Genomic DNA, 14,940 nt, shown 5'->3' with positions numbered 1-14,940 from the left:
CTCCAAGACCTGAAGAAATTTCTTAAATTGTATAAAACCTCATCTAAATCAACGTATCGTGAATAGTCAAACTAATGGAACAAACGCAATTGAGAAATCCTTCAACCATCTACTCTTACTCTGTTTTGCATATTGATGGATAATGTTATATGGTGCACAAAATGTTATATTCTGATTAATTATTGCCAGTATGGCTCCATTGGTGATATCTTAGCTTACATTACTCATTTTTGGACAAATTCCACCAAAAAGTATGAAGAAAGACTTTTTATTGTGTTTTGGAAAAAGGTCTTTTAAAAAAGTTCCATCTTGTGATCTGTTTTCTGTTTATTGTTAATTTAGAGTTTATTGTTTAGTTTAGAAGAAGACTAGAATATCTAGTTTTCTCTCTGACTTCTCACTCCACAGAATAGATGGCTCTCTCTGTTTTAACTTCTCAACTAATGCCAGAGTTCCCCAAGATTCTGTTCTTTTTTCCATCCTTTTTCCCTTTTGTATGAATGATCTTCATGTTTAAGTCAAACTAAATGCAGCAAGGCATCATATGTTCAAGAGTATAAATTATCTTTATAATATCGGTGTAAATACACCATAGATAACTCTTAAACGAAAAAAACTGATAGTAGTGTAAAAAGGGCATAATTTTATCTGTATCTCATATTGTGCACCTCTGTCTGTTTTTTCGGGCAGCCTTTCTTCACATATATTTCCTGAAAATTACAAAAAACAGAATATTTTTTATCTTCTGTCTTCTAAACCCTCAAACAATATGTGGTATTAGAATACTATAGGTTATAATAATTTGCATGTTTGGGGTCACCATTTAAAAAAAAAATATTAAAAATTCATTATTTCAGCACAATTTTAAAGTAATGATGGACACTCATATAAATTGAGAATTACCTATACTACACTGCTGTATTAACGTTGATTTTGTTTAAAATCTAATGTTTATTTTTATTGTCTTATTAGGCAGGATATACTTGTATCATGTTAGTATCGCTGGCTGATATAAATGATGATATATATCTGCAAGTTGTAAAACGACTATTCCATTTAGGGGATGTGAATATCAAAGCAACACAGGTACTATTATCTGAGTATTTTCTAAATCTCTTTCATTTGAAATTGTTTATCTGAAGGCACATAAATGCATTCACAAGTGTGTGTGTGTGTGTGTGTGTGTGTGTGTGTGTGTGTGTGTGTGTGTGTGTGTGTGTGTGTGTGTGTTACAGTGCAAGGTTTTGTGTTATATATATATATATATATATTTTTTTTTTTTTTTTTTTTTTTTTTTGATGCTCTATAGTACTCCTATTGTTTGCTTTTCACAATTCTTTAAATATAAGTTGACAATAAATCAGAAATTTCTCTTATTATTTTTTATGCCCCTTAGGAGGGAAAAAAAAAAAGAACAACATTAATTTCTCTTAATATTTTGATCTGTATGTCTAAAAATTTGGTAAAAAAGCCTAGTAATTTTAGGTTCATTTTGATTTGTATTGTCTCATTGAATATATAAAGATTAAACTTTGGTAGTCAAGACAGGTTAAAAATATCTGCATCACACTGATACATGTGATGCAGATATTTTTAATCATAATTGAGCAATGCTTAATCCAGTGAAAAGAAAACTTGGTGCGAACTTGAATCAACATATCAGAAACAAACATCAATCAGAATTCATCATACCTGCTGTCTTCTTTGATTAGTATCTTCAAAGGTACTGAATATTTGTGGGAATTTTTTTAAGTGCTTCGTTATTGAAGAAGTCCCATAGAGATTGCTTCAAAGTTGCCAAATTTCTGGGAGGAGCAACACAAGCTCTACTCATCAATATGCACCACACAGAGTAGTTAAGTAGATTCAGATCTGTTGAATGTGAAGACCATTCTTCAGCATTAATGAGGTGCCTCCATAACCAGGTGGGAAAGGAGTAGCAGTGGGCAGCACACGCTTCTTGATTAGACCGGGGTTCGAGCCCATCACCACCAAATACGGAGGATGCGTATTTGGTGGTGATGGTCAGGGAATGACCACTGCATATTCACGGAGCATATGGCCTTAGTTGCTAATGCCCCTAAAAACCAAATAACAAACAAACAAACAAACTCAGCATTAATGAAAGCTAAGAAGCTTATAGTACTATTGTAGTGACGTTCTAGCCATGTGAGACAGTGAAGAATCTGTTTTGAGGGTCCACCATCTTTCTAAAGTGTTTCTGCTGTGATCAAGGAAGCCTGTTGTCAAAAATTTCCTCAAGATAGATGATTACTGAATGATTTTGACCTTTTGCGGAAAACAGTTTTGCCATTTGTGGTCACTCCTGCCCAAACCATAACATCTCTGAGTTTATACAATGACTTTGACTGGTAGAATATACATATGTGATGTTTGGTTTTATTTTATTTTTGAATTAATTTAGTATTATTATTTTTTAAAATTTTTTTATATTTACTTTTTTTTGTCTTTCCTTATCTTAAAACAGTTAAAACATTAAAATAGTTTCACCATGATGAAATTTACAGAGACTGTCTAAATTTAAGTTGCATTTATTTCAAACAATAAAGAGATTTAAATAAATACATATGTCCAGTAAAAAATTTTTAATACACATTTAATTACAAATGGTTTGTAGCTTTCGAGGCTACAAACCATTTGTAATTAAATGTGTATTAAAATTTTTTTACTGGACATAACGTATTTATTTAAGAAATGGATCCCAGTACTACAGGCCCATTTACTCTAATGAAGAGATTGGTATTTTCTCATTTTGGGCATTGAAAGACTAAATTCTGATTTTCTCATCAGAAAAATGAATTTTTCAATACACATTATTTTTGGAGAGGTAAAGAAGTGCAATTGCTCTTTTGAACCAAATGGCTTTTATTTCATCTATTGACAGTTGCCATTTTTAAAGCTTTAAGGGTTGGCAAATGTAAAAATTGAAGTTTATCACTTTGAAAATAAATAATTGTATGAGAAAAATACTCTCTGCATATATAAAGGGTGATTTAAAACTTAGAAAATTATATTAAGAGAAAGATTAAAATAATTTGCATCATTTTATATCATTAAGTATTAGTACAGCCAACATTTTCTCAGGGTGATATTTCTTTCATTTAATGACAGTTTACTTTACAATACTTTAAGTTTACCACCAGTATTCAGTTTGTGGTATCACTTAAATCTTATCTTATAATTCTGTGTGTTAATGAAATGTTTGAATGGTATGTATGCATGTTAAAAATGATTGAGAAATACTGCAAAAGCAGAATTTTTTTTTTTTTTTTTTTGTGACTATTTAAAAAAACACTTTTTTAAGAAATAAAAATTGTATTGCAGAGTAAATTTGGGTCAAATATTTTTAAAAAATATTAATGCATCTTTCATCCATGGGTATTTCATTTAATGAGAAAAAATATCTACATAAGAGAAATATTCATTTTTTAGCTACATGTGTTTCTAAACAGAGAATGAGGCGATCATACAAAAATAAAAAATCTATGGGCATTATGTACATATTTGATTTTTAAAGTGCATGAGAGGAAGATGGGTACAATATAACAAGCTAACACTTGATAAAAATGCTTCACATGTTATATTTTTCTGTCTTGCTATCTGGAGAAGCTATGTTCCCTCCATTGAAATTATATCATTATCCATGGTTTGGCTTATAAATAACTAATGTTATTTAAGCCAAGGAGGCAAATCTATTATTCATTAAAAACTCCGGGTGCCATTATTACAGCTGTTTAGGGCCTTCATTATAGCTTCTCCAGACAGCAAGGCTGAAAAAAAATAAACCAGTAGAGCATCTTTATGAAACTATTTCAACACCCATGTTGAAATGTAACCCTGTTTCTTTATGTAAATGCTGTAACAGGCCCATAGAGCTTGCTATTTAAGGGTTTAATATTCACATAACTTTCATTTCATTTTCAGCTGGAAGTTTTTATTCTGCACACCACTTGGCTACTCATTTAGATTTGATATATTTATTCACTGTTTTGACATGAAGTTGTTAATGAGGTCACCCACTGGCTGGTGAGTATCCAGCAAGACTTGAAACAGCTGTAACATGGTGCCTGGAGTTTTTAATGAATAATAGATTCACCTTTTTGGTTATTTGATTATAAACTGTATTAGTAATTTTCAATTGACTCATGGATAATGGTGTCATTTCTAAAGTGAGCAATAAGCCCAAGTCTGTCGATGTCTAGGGAGGAAACAGGGCTTCCCCAGACAGCAAAAATGTAAAGAAGTGAAGCATTTTTATCAAACTGTTTCAACACCTGCATTGAAATTAATCCCTCTCTATGTAAATGCTAAAACACTTATTATTGCATACAGAAAAACAAGGTTTTTCATCTTGTAATCCAGAAAGTTTTACGAATAATTGTTTTATGCTTAAAATTAAAATTTTTATTTTATGATTATTTTTTCTTTTGACTAAATTGCATTACTGTACTACTTCCAGAATGGACAAACAGCTTTAATGTTAGCAGTCAGTCATGGCAGACTGGATACAGTTAAGCTACTACTTGAAGCTGGAGCTGGAATTAACATACAGGATAATGATGGTTCCACTGCACTCATGTGTGCATCAGAACATGGGCATATAGAAATTGTCCGCTATTTGTTAGCCCATCCGGACCTTGATCCTACCTTTACTGACAATGTAAGTTTTACACTGTTTCAAAATCTTTTGTATCATAAGACATGCAGTTGTCGGGTGTGTGTGTGTGTGTGTGTGTGTGTGTGTGTGTGTGTGTGTGTGTGTGTGTGTGTGTGTGTGTGTGTGTGTGTGTGTGTGTGTGTGTGTGTGTGTGTGTGTGTGTGGCATGTAACTCACCAGTGTATTACTGAGTTAAAAAAAAAAAAAAAACTGTAGTATTGAAATGTTTAATTTTTTAAGATAAATTATAGCAGTTCTAAAATTTTTACTTACTGTATTTTTTCGACTATAAAATGTATCACAGTTTTGAAAGTCAAAATTTAGGTAAATCTATTTTGATTATAAATACCTCATATATGTAAGTAGGTCACCCACTGGCTGGTGAGTTTTAAGTTTTCTGATATAGAACAAAAGAAATGGAATATACAGTATTGTGTAGATTTTACAGCATAGTTTCATTCATCAGAAAATTCCTGTCTGAAAGTCTATCATTTGTTATCACACACTTTGCTATAATATCAGGTTTTGAACTGTCACTCTCTTCACATAGTGCAACTGCTATCAAAAGCATTTCTGTTTCTATTAAACTGTTTCATAAATACCACGTTTCCTCATGCTTCCAAAATAATATGTATGATAAGTGTTTTTCCATGACTTTTATGCATTATTGTTAAGTTCTATTCAAATTATGCATGCTTTCTCTGGTTGATTATGTAACCTGGTTGCACAACAAGAAATACTTAATCTTCCTTATAGACAATCCAAATTCAGTTTTTTAAATGAATGTGCTTTATGAACAAAAGAATTAGAGTATCATATTGAGTATCATTACCCATCATTATATAAATAATTTAGTCTTCTTCTCTTCACTGTGTGATGAACTTTACACAGCATTATTTTTAAATTTTTACACTTAACATTTTTAAATAATATCATTCAATTCAGTTTTTACTGTTTCAAATACAGGCACTCCCCGGTGCCTGTATTTGAAACAGTAAACAACTTCTATAAATTCAACTTTGCATAAGTTTTTTTTTGCTGGCTGGTGTAAACTTAAAAAAATCATGGAAACGTATTCTGCATCCCATGGGAATAAATGGAGGTATTGTGAAAACATCACAATGTGAACCCAATAACACATTGTTTTTTTGGTAATTCATTCCACGACCTTGGAAGTTAATTTTTGCTACATAACTAAGCTATTTATCTCTCTTAAAGGTCATTTTATAATGGAGTGCTACCCTTTCATCGTTATCATATGTCCTGTTATAAGAATCAATTTTGAACGCCTTGGTGATATTTTTCTAAAGAACATTTCTGGAGGTCACGACTATAGAACAATAAAAACAATTTGCACTTTCTGGTTTATTGGGCTTTTCTGTTAGTGTATCTAATTATAAATGGGTGCTAAACTCGATCTTATTGCATTTGCGATAATCCCGATAATTGGAATTGTGTGGATTTTTACATTATTATGTTGAAATATGTTTCCCCCTTCACTGAAATCTTCAATCATATAAGAAACATAAATAAATTTTCAGAATCTTCTCTTCATTCCTATTTATTTATTACAATGATGAATGGAAAGCAACCAATGGAAAGTGCAAGTGGTGGCAGTGCTAGGAAACCAAACAAAATTGATTTAGAAATGAAGATGAAAATGATTATGAAGTACGAAGAAAGGCAAAGTTTATCATCTATTGCGTGGGAATTAAGTCTTGCTGCTTCAACAGTGAATGCTATTTCAAAGGACAGTGCGCATATAAAAGAACATGTTAAAGGATCAACGCATTTATGATCAACAGTAATCACAAAACAGCGTTCAGGTGCTATATAGAAGATGGAAAATCAGATTCAGAAGCGAGCGCCCCTGAGTCTAATGGCCATTCAAGCAAAAGCAACAAGTATTTATGAAGATATTAAGGATAAGTACAGTGAATCCCAAGTCAAGTTTGTTGCAAGCAATGGGTGGTTTTGTCGGTTCAAGCACCGTGCTGGTTTCCACATTAAAGTATGCAGTGAAGTCACCAGTGCCGATTCTGCAGCAGCAGAGAAATTCTGTGATGTGTTGGAAACCCCCCCCTTCTAAATTTCCTCGTGCTTCAACCTATGAAGTGGCGTACTTATCAGCTGGAGACATTGATTCTGGCAACGATGCTTGAAAGGTAAAAGTTGCTGATGTTATGCCTGTCCCCTCCCTTTTTTTTTTTTTGTAATTTTATAATTTTGAAATTTTTGTAATTACACACTTTTATAATTTTTACTACATACGAGATAAAAAAATTGAATAAATAATTCTGTTTACATGTTCGTCGAACATTCCTGTTTTGCTTCAATCAAATTCAGCAAGCATAGTTGCAAGTGCTGCATGAGCCTTTAGGGAAATTCTGACTTACGTAAAATTCGACTTATGCAGAGTTCCTCGGAACGCAACCCTTACATAAGTCGGGGAGTGCCTGTACTCTTCTGTGTACCTAGGTTAAATTCAGACAATGCTCATCATTCATTTTTTCCTTTTTTCAAAACAAATCATTTAAAGCTGAGTTCCTTTATACAAAATGTAATCTAAATAAATGAACTTCATCCTGATATCTTCATCACCGTAAATACATTAAAAAAAAGTGTTAGTTAACTAAATCCTGATTTAAAATTTTTAAAAGCAGTTGTGATATGATATACATATATTGTGAATTTTTAATTTTAGTTTTCATTCTTTCATTTGTAAAAATTACTAGTCTTCAACTGCATATCCTCTGTTAGGATAGGGATAATCAACCTGTTTTGTCCATTTCTATAAATAAATGTAGGGATAGAATTTTTAAAAAATTTAGTCTTTTCTAGTGACATCATTACTGGAACGTCAGAGTACTTTTGCTTTTCCATACCTACTAAGATTGAAGAATGCACTCTAAAAGTAAGATGGTATTGATTGCTGACAGTACATTCAAAAAATTTCTGTGCTTTTGATATTGGATTAAACTTAGACTATAAAGCAGGCCACTTTAAGCCTGCCCTCTTCTCCTCCTCCTCCTCCCTTTTTTTTTTCTCCAGGAAGAAAGTGCATCTTAAAGTCCAAACAATGGTATAAATAATATAAAAAATTATACAAAAAGTGAAAAACTTATTTAATCATCAATAAGTGCATGGGATAAGCACCATTTCCAAAAAAAACTAATAGTTAAATATTGCTGTGATGTTTTCAGTTTTTTTTTTTCTTCCATATACCGACCTACCTCAAGATTTGGTTGGAAAATCAGCCTTTAGACTACAAAAAGTTTAAGGAAAATAACTACTGTTGTTGTGAATGTGATATTTCAGTTTAATGATACTTATAGCCATACCAGATTAGAGATCTGGTATGGCTCTATAATGCCAATGCCCTAATAGTAACCAAAAGGTGCAAATTATATATATCCAAGAATAACCCCGGGGGCTCACACATCATCATTCTTCTCTTTCTTGGTGATTCCCTTCTACTTTTGACACTCTCTCTCTCTCTCTCAGGGTAACTCGGGAGCTTTTTTTTTCCTGGTGCAGCATAAGCCTCAGGCTTCCTTGCATCATATGGCTATTAATAATAATAATAATAATCTGTCATAGGTCCAGATAAATTTAAACTAGTTTCTGTCACTTTTCTTTGATCTCCTTGTCTTTGTAACTTAAAATTGTACATTCTGTTGATAATGGTTGAGAGAACCATCATAAAAAAACTGAATGTTTTGACTGAGAGTTGAACCATTCAGTTTTTGTGTACAAAATAATCTGCAGTACATATATGTATATCTTACAGTGCCAAAAGTATTTGGACAATTTGGGATTTGGGAAAAATCGAGCAGTAATAACCATTCACATGTGAGTAATATTATAAACACAACTTTGTTCATGCTAGGTGTAAGTAGATCAATGAAATATAGTGGTTGGGTTGAGGCATCTGCAAAAATAACATTGAGTTTAGTGACTTGGAACAGGAATCATTATAGGATGCTATGTTAGCAGTTAATATTTCATGCCATTGCAGAAAAACTGCAATGTCCTAGAACAATGGTAGCTGTTGTAATCACCAATTGAAAACATCGTGGTGTTTCTGCTCCTACAGGACAATATGTAGGGAATTGCATGGCAATAGATTTTATGGAAACCTGCAGCATACAAGCATGAAATGCACAGCATCAACTTGCCTGGTGTACTACCTGTTGTAATTGGTCCCTGGAACATTTGCAAGCTGTGTTATGGAGCTAATGATGTTACATTGTATTCCAAGCTGATAGAAGTGTGGAAAGCAGGCTTTGTTTATATCATGTGAAACCCTCATGCCAATGTTTATGTCATATATCCAATAAGACTGCACCAAACGTTACTGAAAATCATTGCTGAGAATTAGTTTCTGTGGTATGGGGACTGTATTCAGACCAAAAGTGGGAATTATACCTATTGTTGATGCCATCTTAATTATAGCTGGACTGTCTATTGGTATAAATCTAAATAAGCAGTATAATCTTAGGGTTGATGTGTTTGACATGTTGAAAGTGATATGGGTAGATGTTCAGTTTCCACCTGAAGTACAGTTTGCTAGATGTGCATTGGAGATTTATCATTTTAGTAAAAAAATTTTTCAAATACCCATTTTTGTACTATGTTCTGCCAGACAGGATGTTTCCTTGTTTTCCTACATTTTTGATGGATGCTTGCATTTTTTGGTTAAAATGTGCAGAAAGGTGTCATTTCTCTCAGCCACTGATACTCTGCTAAATACTTGTTTGTTTGGTGTTCTTTGTTAAGGAAACCTCCATTAACATTTCACAACTGCCACTCTGAGATTTCTGTTTAAGAACCTATAAATTAAATGAATATTCATGTATTATCCCTCACATGTGAATGTTATATTCATAATTAATCACACACAAAAAAAAAAAAAAAAAAAAACCCTTTCAAAGGCCTGCCTGTTACAGCACTTTTCCAAACAGCTAAACACAGTTATTACATGGTGGACATACCACAGTCTAACCAGTTGTGTATGACTGACCAACTGACCAACTAAACCAATTTCATGGCAAGGTAGTGGGAAAGAGTGGGGGAACAACTTATAAACTTGGAATTTGCATAAATCTGTAACTCTTAAGAGGAATATATATTTATGTAATATTTTTTACTCAAAATCATCTAATTCACAGCTTTCTGAAGTTGGTTTTGACAGAACACCTTATATACGAGATTAGGTTATATCACTTGTCTTGTCCAACTGTGTATACAAAGTTTACTTGCTTCTCTCAGATTCTGATTGCTTTATGACCTCAGAAAAAGTCTAATGTTGGAAAAAGTTTGGGGGGGGGGAACAAATGTTCTTTTATAATGTTGGCAACTGTTTTCACTGGAAGATAATATTAAGAAGCCGATAGTACTTTCTTTTGAACAGTGTGTTTTGCCCAGGACAATCAGACTTAGTAATGCTTTACTAAGTCTGATTGTTTCAAACCTGCATGTTTCAAAGAACTTTTTATTGATACAGTATGTAACATGTTGGCCCACCTTTGGCTTTAATCACACACTGTGTTGTTTATTTTTTATATTGGTCCAGTAAAGTAGTCCAGTGCAGCCATCCTTAGAGCTAGTTTTGGCTCAGTTTTTATTATTAGCTTCAGGAGAATTTTTCCAAGCTTTTTTATGTTAAGTACTAAGTTAGTCTACCAACTCACTGTAATAATGAGTTTTTTTCTGTAGTGAGACTGATTTCTAAAAAAAAAAAACAGATAAACTGGGCTTGAATAAACTCCATATAAAATTAGTTTTAATTATTATATTTAATCTAATGAAACTTTTATTCTATTAAAAAAAACTGATATTGTTTATAAAATGTGTATTAAAATCCTTGCAGGATGGTAGTACAGCCTTGTCAATAGCTATGGAGGCAGGACATAAAGATATTGGTCTTCTTATATATGCAAATATGAATTTTTCCAGGGGAACTTCACCAGTAAGTGTTCCTTGTGAGACTTAATTTTTATTTTAGCATATTAGAAGTTTTCTAAAAATATTTTGAAATTAGATTTCTTGACTGATATGACTATTACAAAATAGAATATATACGAATTTAATTAAACATTATAAATATGTCTATTTATACATTTAGAGCAGACTCACAATAACTCGAAGCTGAAGGGAAATACAAAAACACTTCAGGTTATCAAGCATTCAGCTTATTGAATTTTACTGTTTTTCTGTTTAAAATAAGTTTCTGTATAAACAGAACTACAAAAATGCAATAGGACTTATTGATACATTAATTTCCCACTCAACTTATTAAAAGTTGAGTGGGAAATTAATTTTTCAAGAATTAATTAATTTTTTTTTTTTTTTTTTAAGTTTATAGCTACAGAACTGTATTATGTATATATATGAAAAAATGTAAACACTCAATTGAAAATATTCAGTAAGAAGGGTCTGGTGCATTTTGTTTGTCAACTGCCTCGCAATGCCTTCAAAATAATTTATTACAGAGAAATTATTTTCTGTTGCAGCTGGAAGACCTTCAATAAATCTATGCAAGTGCATTTAATCTTTTAGAATTTCAGATCAATTTTTGTGCCATTCACTAGGGACCTCATTACCAACATTTGAACTTTCACTACAAATGTTCTGAAAAGAAATATCATATCTTTTCTGGAAATTCACCAACCATCCACTACTTGCTTTAAATCCTTTATGATTAATATCATTAGCAACTTTTTAAGCCTTTTCATAAATAAGTATTCTGCTTAAAGGAAATTTCTTTTCTTGACACCAAGAAAACCACTTGAATACATACTGATCTAGCTCTGGATAACCTGCATCTCTCATTTGTTTCTTATTGTTAAGAGATTTCAGTATGTTTTCTGCCTACTTCCAAATTGCAACTTTATTTGCTAGGTAAGTTGAGAATGTATTAGGTGGAATCCCATTTCAGCAGCAAGTTGACTTCTTGTCACCTTTTTCTATAACTTGAAGGAATTTAATTTTATCCACAATTGATCTTTAAGTGCCATCCTGCACAGTGCTGAAGCTTTCACTGACATAAATGTATGTATGTCTACACTAAAAGCAAAATCAAAAAAGATTAAAATAAACAGAAAGTGTGCTAGCAGCACTCATTGCACCATTTCATATGATAGAATCGTGTTTTTTTTTTCTATATCATAACTTGAATTTTACATAATGCTCAGAAATTTCTGAAACAGTTCATTCTAAACAAAAAAAAAAAAATTACTGCAGGTGTAAATACATTTTGTTTTAGACTTGTTAATAGAAGATCATATAATTTTGCCAAAGTGATTCAGTTAGAAAGCATGTGAATTGAAGTAGCGAATTGCCACTGACAAGCTTCCTTGGCCCTTACAGAAACATTTTGTATTTACCAAGTTTTACAAGGCCAGACCACAAAAATTTAGAGTTAATGAGAACAACATCAAATGCAGTTCAGTATAACAGGAATTTTAAAGCATTATTCCCATGAAGGCTTTGGTGAGAAATTTTTGAGATTCGAGATAAGAAGGAATTTACTTTTCAAAGTTGGAGTTGGTGAGGATATTGTATATACATTAATATTAATGCATGTATTAATAATATCTAAATAGTGATTAAATGTTAATCCCATAAACACAGCAGCTGGCTACCTGCTACAATTTCAATTTTTTGTTAAAGCTGTTTTCCTTTATGTGAAAATAAACTTCGCTTATAAAAATATATTAAAACATTCACTGCCTCTGCATGTATGTGTAAAACAGCACACAAATGTGTTCCAAGCAGAGTGCCACAATGCAATGAGTGGTCATTCTTAAGCAGTCAGCCCAACTACTGAGTGCCATAAATGTAAAGGCATATGAAATTAGCAACTGTTCAATATTGGCACATTGACTGAATGCTATGCCGTTATGCTTGGAATTTGTTTATAGACTTGGCACACATTTGTTTGACTTGGTTTTATTTGTGTTTTTTTGCTTGTGTTTATGTTAATTTACATAAATAAACATGAATAAACTTTTTATAAAAGTTTAAAATTTGTTCTGATTTACAGATCAACACAAAAGTAAGCATTTATTTTTAGCAACGAATTCTAAACTTTTAATTTTAAACCATTATATATGAATTTTCTGAATGCTGGGGATGCCGGAATGTTGATTTTTTTTTCAAAAATCAATGAGTTCTCTTACATTTAGATGGCACCGAAAGTTAAGTGATTTTAGTTTTTCTTTGGTGGTTACAGATAATTTTAGTCTTTCTGTTGGTATAGTTATTATATTTTCTTTTTTGGAAGATGATTGCACCATGATTTTGAAAGATTGCACCATGATTTTGAAATATAATTGAGGGAAAGGCATTTTAATTGCAAAAACACTTCATACATACTGTTTTCAGTATTTAGAAAACAGGAATTAAGCATGTGGTAATAGTGTGTAGCTATAAAATTCTCAGCTGCTTCATTTCACTTTTTTTTTCCATATTTTATGACCTCTAGTTTCATCTCTACAGCACAGGAAAATAACTTTTATTTTTTCACTAGGATTTCTTAACTGTCTTTTATTTATTTAAAATTTTTTTTTTTTCCCGTATATGTTTACATAAAGTACTATAAGAATGAAACTCACGTCTGGTGAGTATGGGCTTGGCACATCCAGGATCCTGAGCTGGATATCAACATTCTTCTCTTTCTTGGTGATTCCTTTCTACTTCGCTCTCTCTCTCTCTCTCTCTCTCTCTCTCTCTCTCTCTCAGGGTAACTCGAGAATTTTTTTTTTGGCTGGTGTAGTATAAACCTCAGGCTTCCTTGCACCATATGGCTAATAATAATAATAAAATAATAACATTTTATTGTTCATGGTTTATATACACTCAGAAGTAAGAATATCTGTCTGCCAGAGGAATTCCTCATCCGCTGGACCACTAAAAGAACAGTATTGTGATGGATAAATGAAGGAACAAAGAACAAAAATTCTTATTTATAATTTTGTATTACTGAGATTATTTTATGATAATTAGAAATACAAAGTGTAACAAATGGCTCATGGCTCAAAGTGTGCTGGCTTCAGCACACTGCTGAATGTATTCATTCATTTGGAGAAAAATAGAAATTTGCCGAAAGACAAAACAAGCATTTATAATACAGTTTTTAAGCCTACTTTAATCTATGAAGCTGAGGGCTGGATAAGAAAAAAAAGGAATTGATCAAATATTAGAATATCAGAAATAAAAATTTTCATCATCAAACTCTAAAGGCTTCACCTTGTCGCTGCAACCATACATCTCTGTCTTCTGCTGAACATTTCATTTCCTCATATCCCCTAAAGTTCATTTTCCTCATCAGGTTTTTCAGAATTTTTTTCCCTGGTCATCCTCTTCCTTTCTTTCCCAATATTTTTCCTTCTGAGATATTCACTAAAAATTTGTTATGTCTTAGTGTATCCTAAAAATTTAGATTGTCTTTTGCCATAGTTGTGAGTAGCTGCCATTTTTCTTGCATCTCGTTCAAGACAGATTTGTTGGATCGTCGCTCGGTCCAGCTAATCCTCAACATCCTCCTCCAGACCCACATCTTCAAAGCCTCCAGTCTCTTGATATCTTGCTTGCATAATGTCCAGGTTTCACTTCATACAGCAGCACACTCCAAACGAATGATTTATCAAACTTTTTCCTGGTCTCCCTGTCGATGTGTCTGCTAGTTAGAATATTTTGCTTGTTACTGAAAGCTTGCTTGGCAAGGGTGATTCTTCTTCTGATCTCTGTAGCGCACCGGTTGTCCTGGGTAATGAAATTCCCCAAATAACGAAACTGTTTTTCTTGTTCCGCTTTGTTGTTCTCCGTTTTGATGTTTGTTTGAGGTTGTTCGGTATTTTAGTCTTTTGTGCATTTATCTTTAGATGTGAATCTTGTAGCCTTAATGATAGCCTTTCCAACATCTTACACAGCTCCTGCTCTAAGTCAGCTAATAATGCTATGTCATCTTCGAATCTGTTGTCCATTAATCTTGATACCCTTTGCTTCCTGCTTCATTTTTGTTATGGATTCCTCGATGAACGTGTTGAAAAGGTATGGGGATAAAGAGCAACCCTGCCTCACACCTCTCCTGATCCTTGCTTCCTTTATGGTACTATTAATATCTATTTCAGTATGTTGCGTCTTGTACAGATGCAGGATAAGCCTTCTGTCTCTCCAGTCCAGGCCAAAGTTTTTCATGACTATGAATAACTTCTTCCAGTTTACGGTATCAAAGGCTTTTTGTATATCAACAAAAG

The 14,940-nt window shown here is 32.5% G+C and overlaps 1 protein-coding gene across 1 annotated transcript in view; it reads left to right on the top strand.

Moving 5' to 3' along the window:
• LOC150086046 (uncharacterized) overlaps positions 1–14,940 on the top strand; it is a 195,246-nt gene that overhangs the window by 165,970 nt on the left and 14,336 nt on the right. The window contains exons 11-13 of the mRNA XM_090374343.1: positions 973–1,086; positions 4,481–4,681; positions 10,551–10,649. Of these exons, the coding sequence (XP_090230469.1) occupies positions 973–1,086; positions 4,481–4,681; positions 10,551–10,649 (414 nt within the window). The remainder of the gene's footprint in view (positions 1–972; positions 1,087–4,480; positions 4,682–10,550; positions 10,650–14,940) is intronic.

Source organism: Mastigoproctus giganteus, chromosome 5 (genome assembly GCF_048544385.1).
Source record: "Mastigoproctus giganteus isolate SK-2022 chromosome 5, ASM4854438v1, whole genome shotgun sequence".
NCBI classification, from domain to species: Eukaryota; Metazoa; Arthropoda; class Arachnida; order Uropygi; family Thelyphonidae; genus Mastigoproctus; species Mastigoproctus giganteus.
Note: the sequence above shows the minus strand (reverse complement) of the source record. Positions and strands in the feature narration are given on the sequence as shown.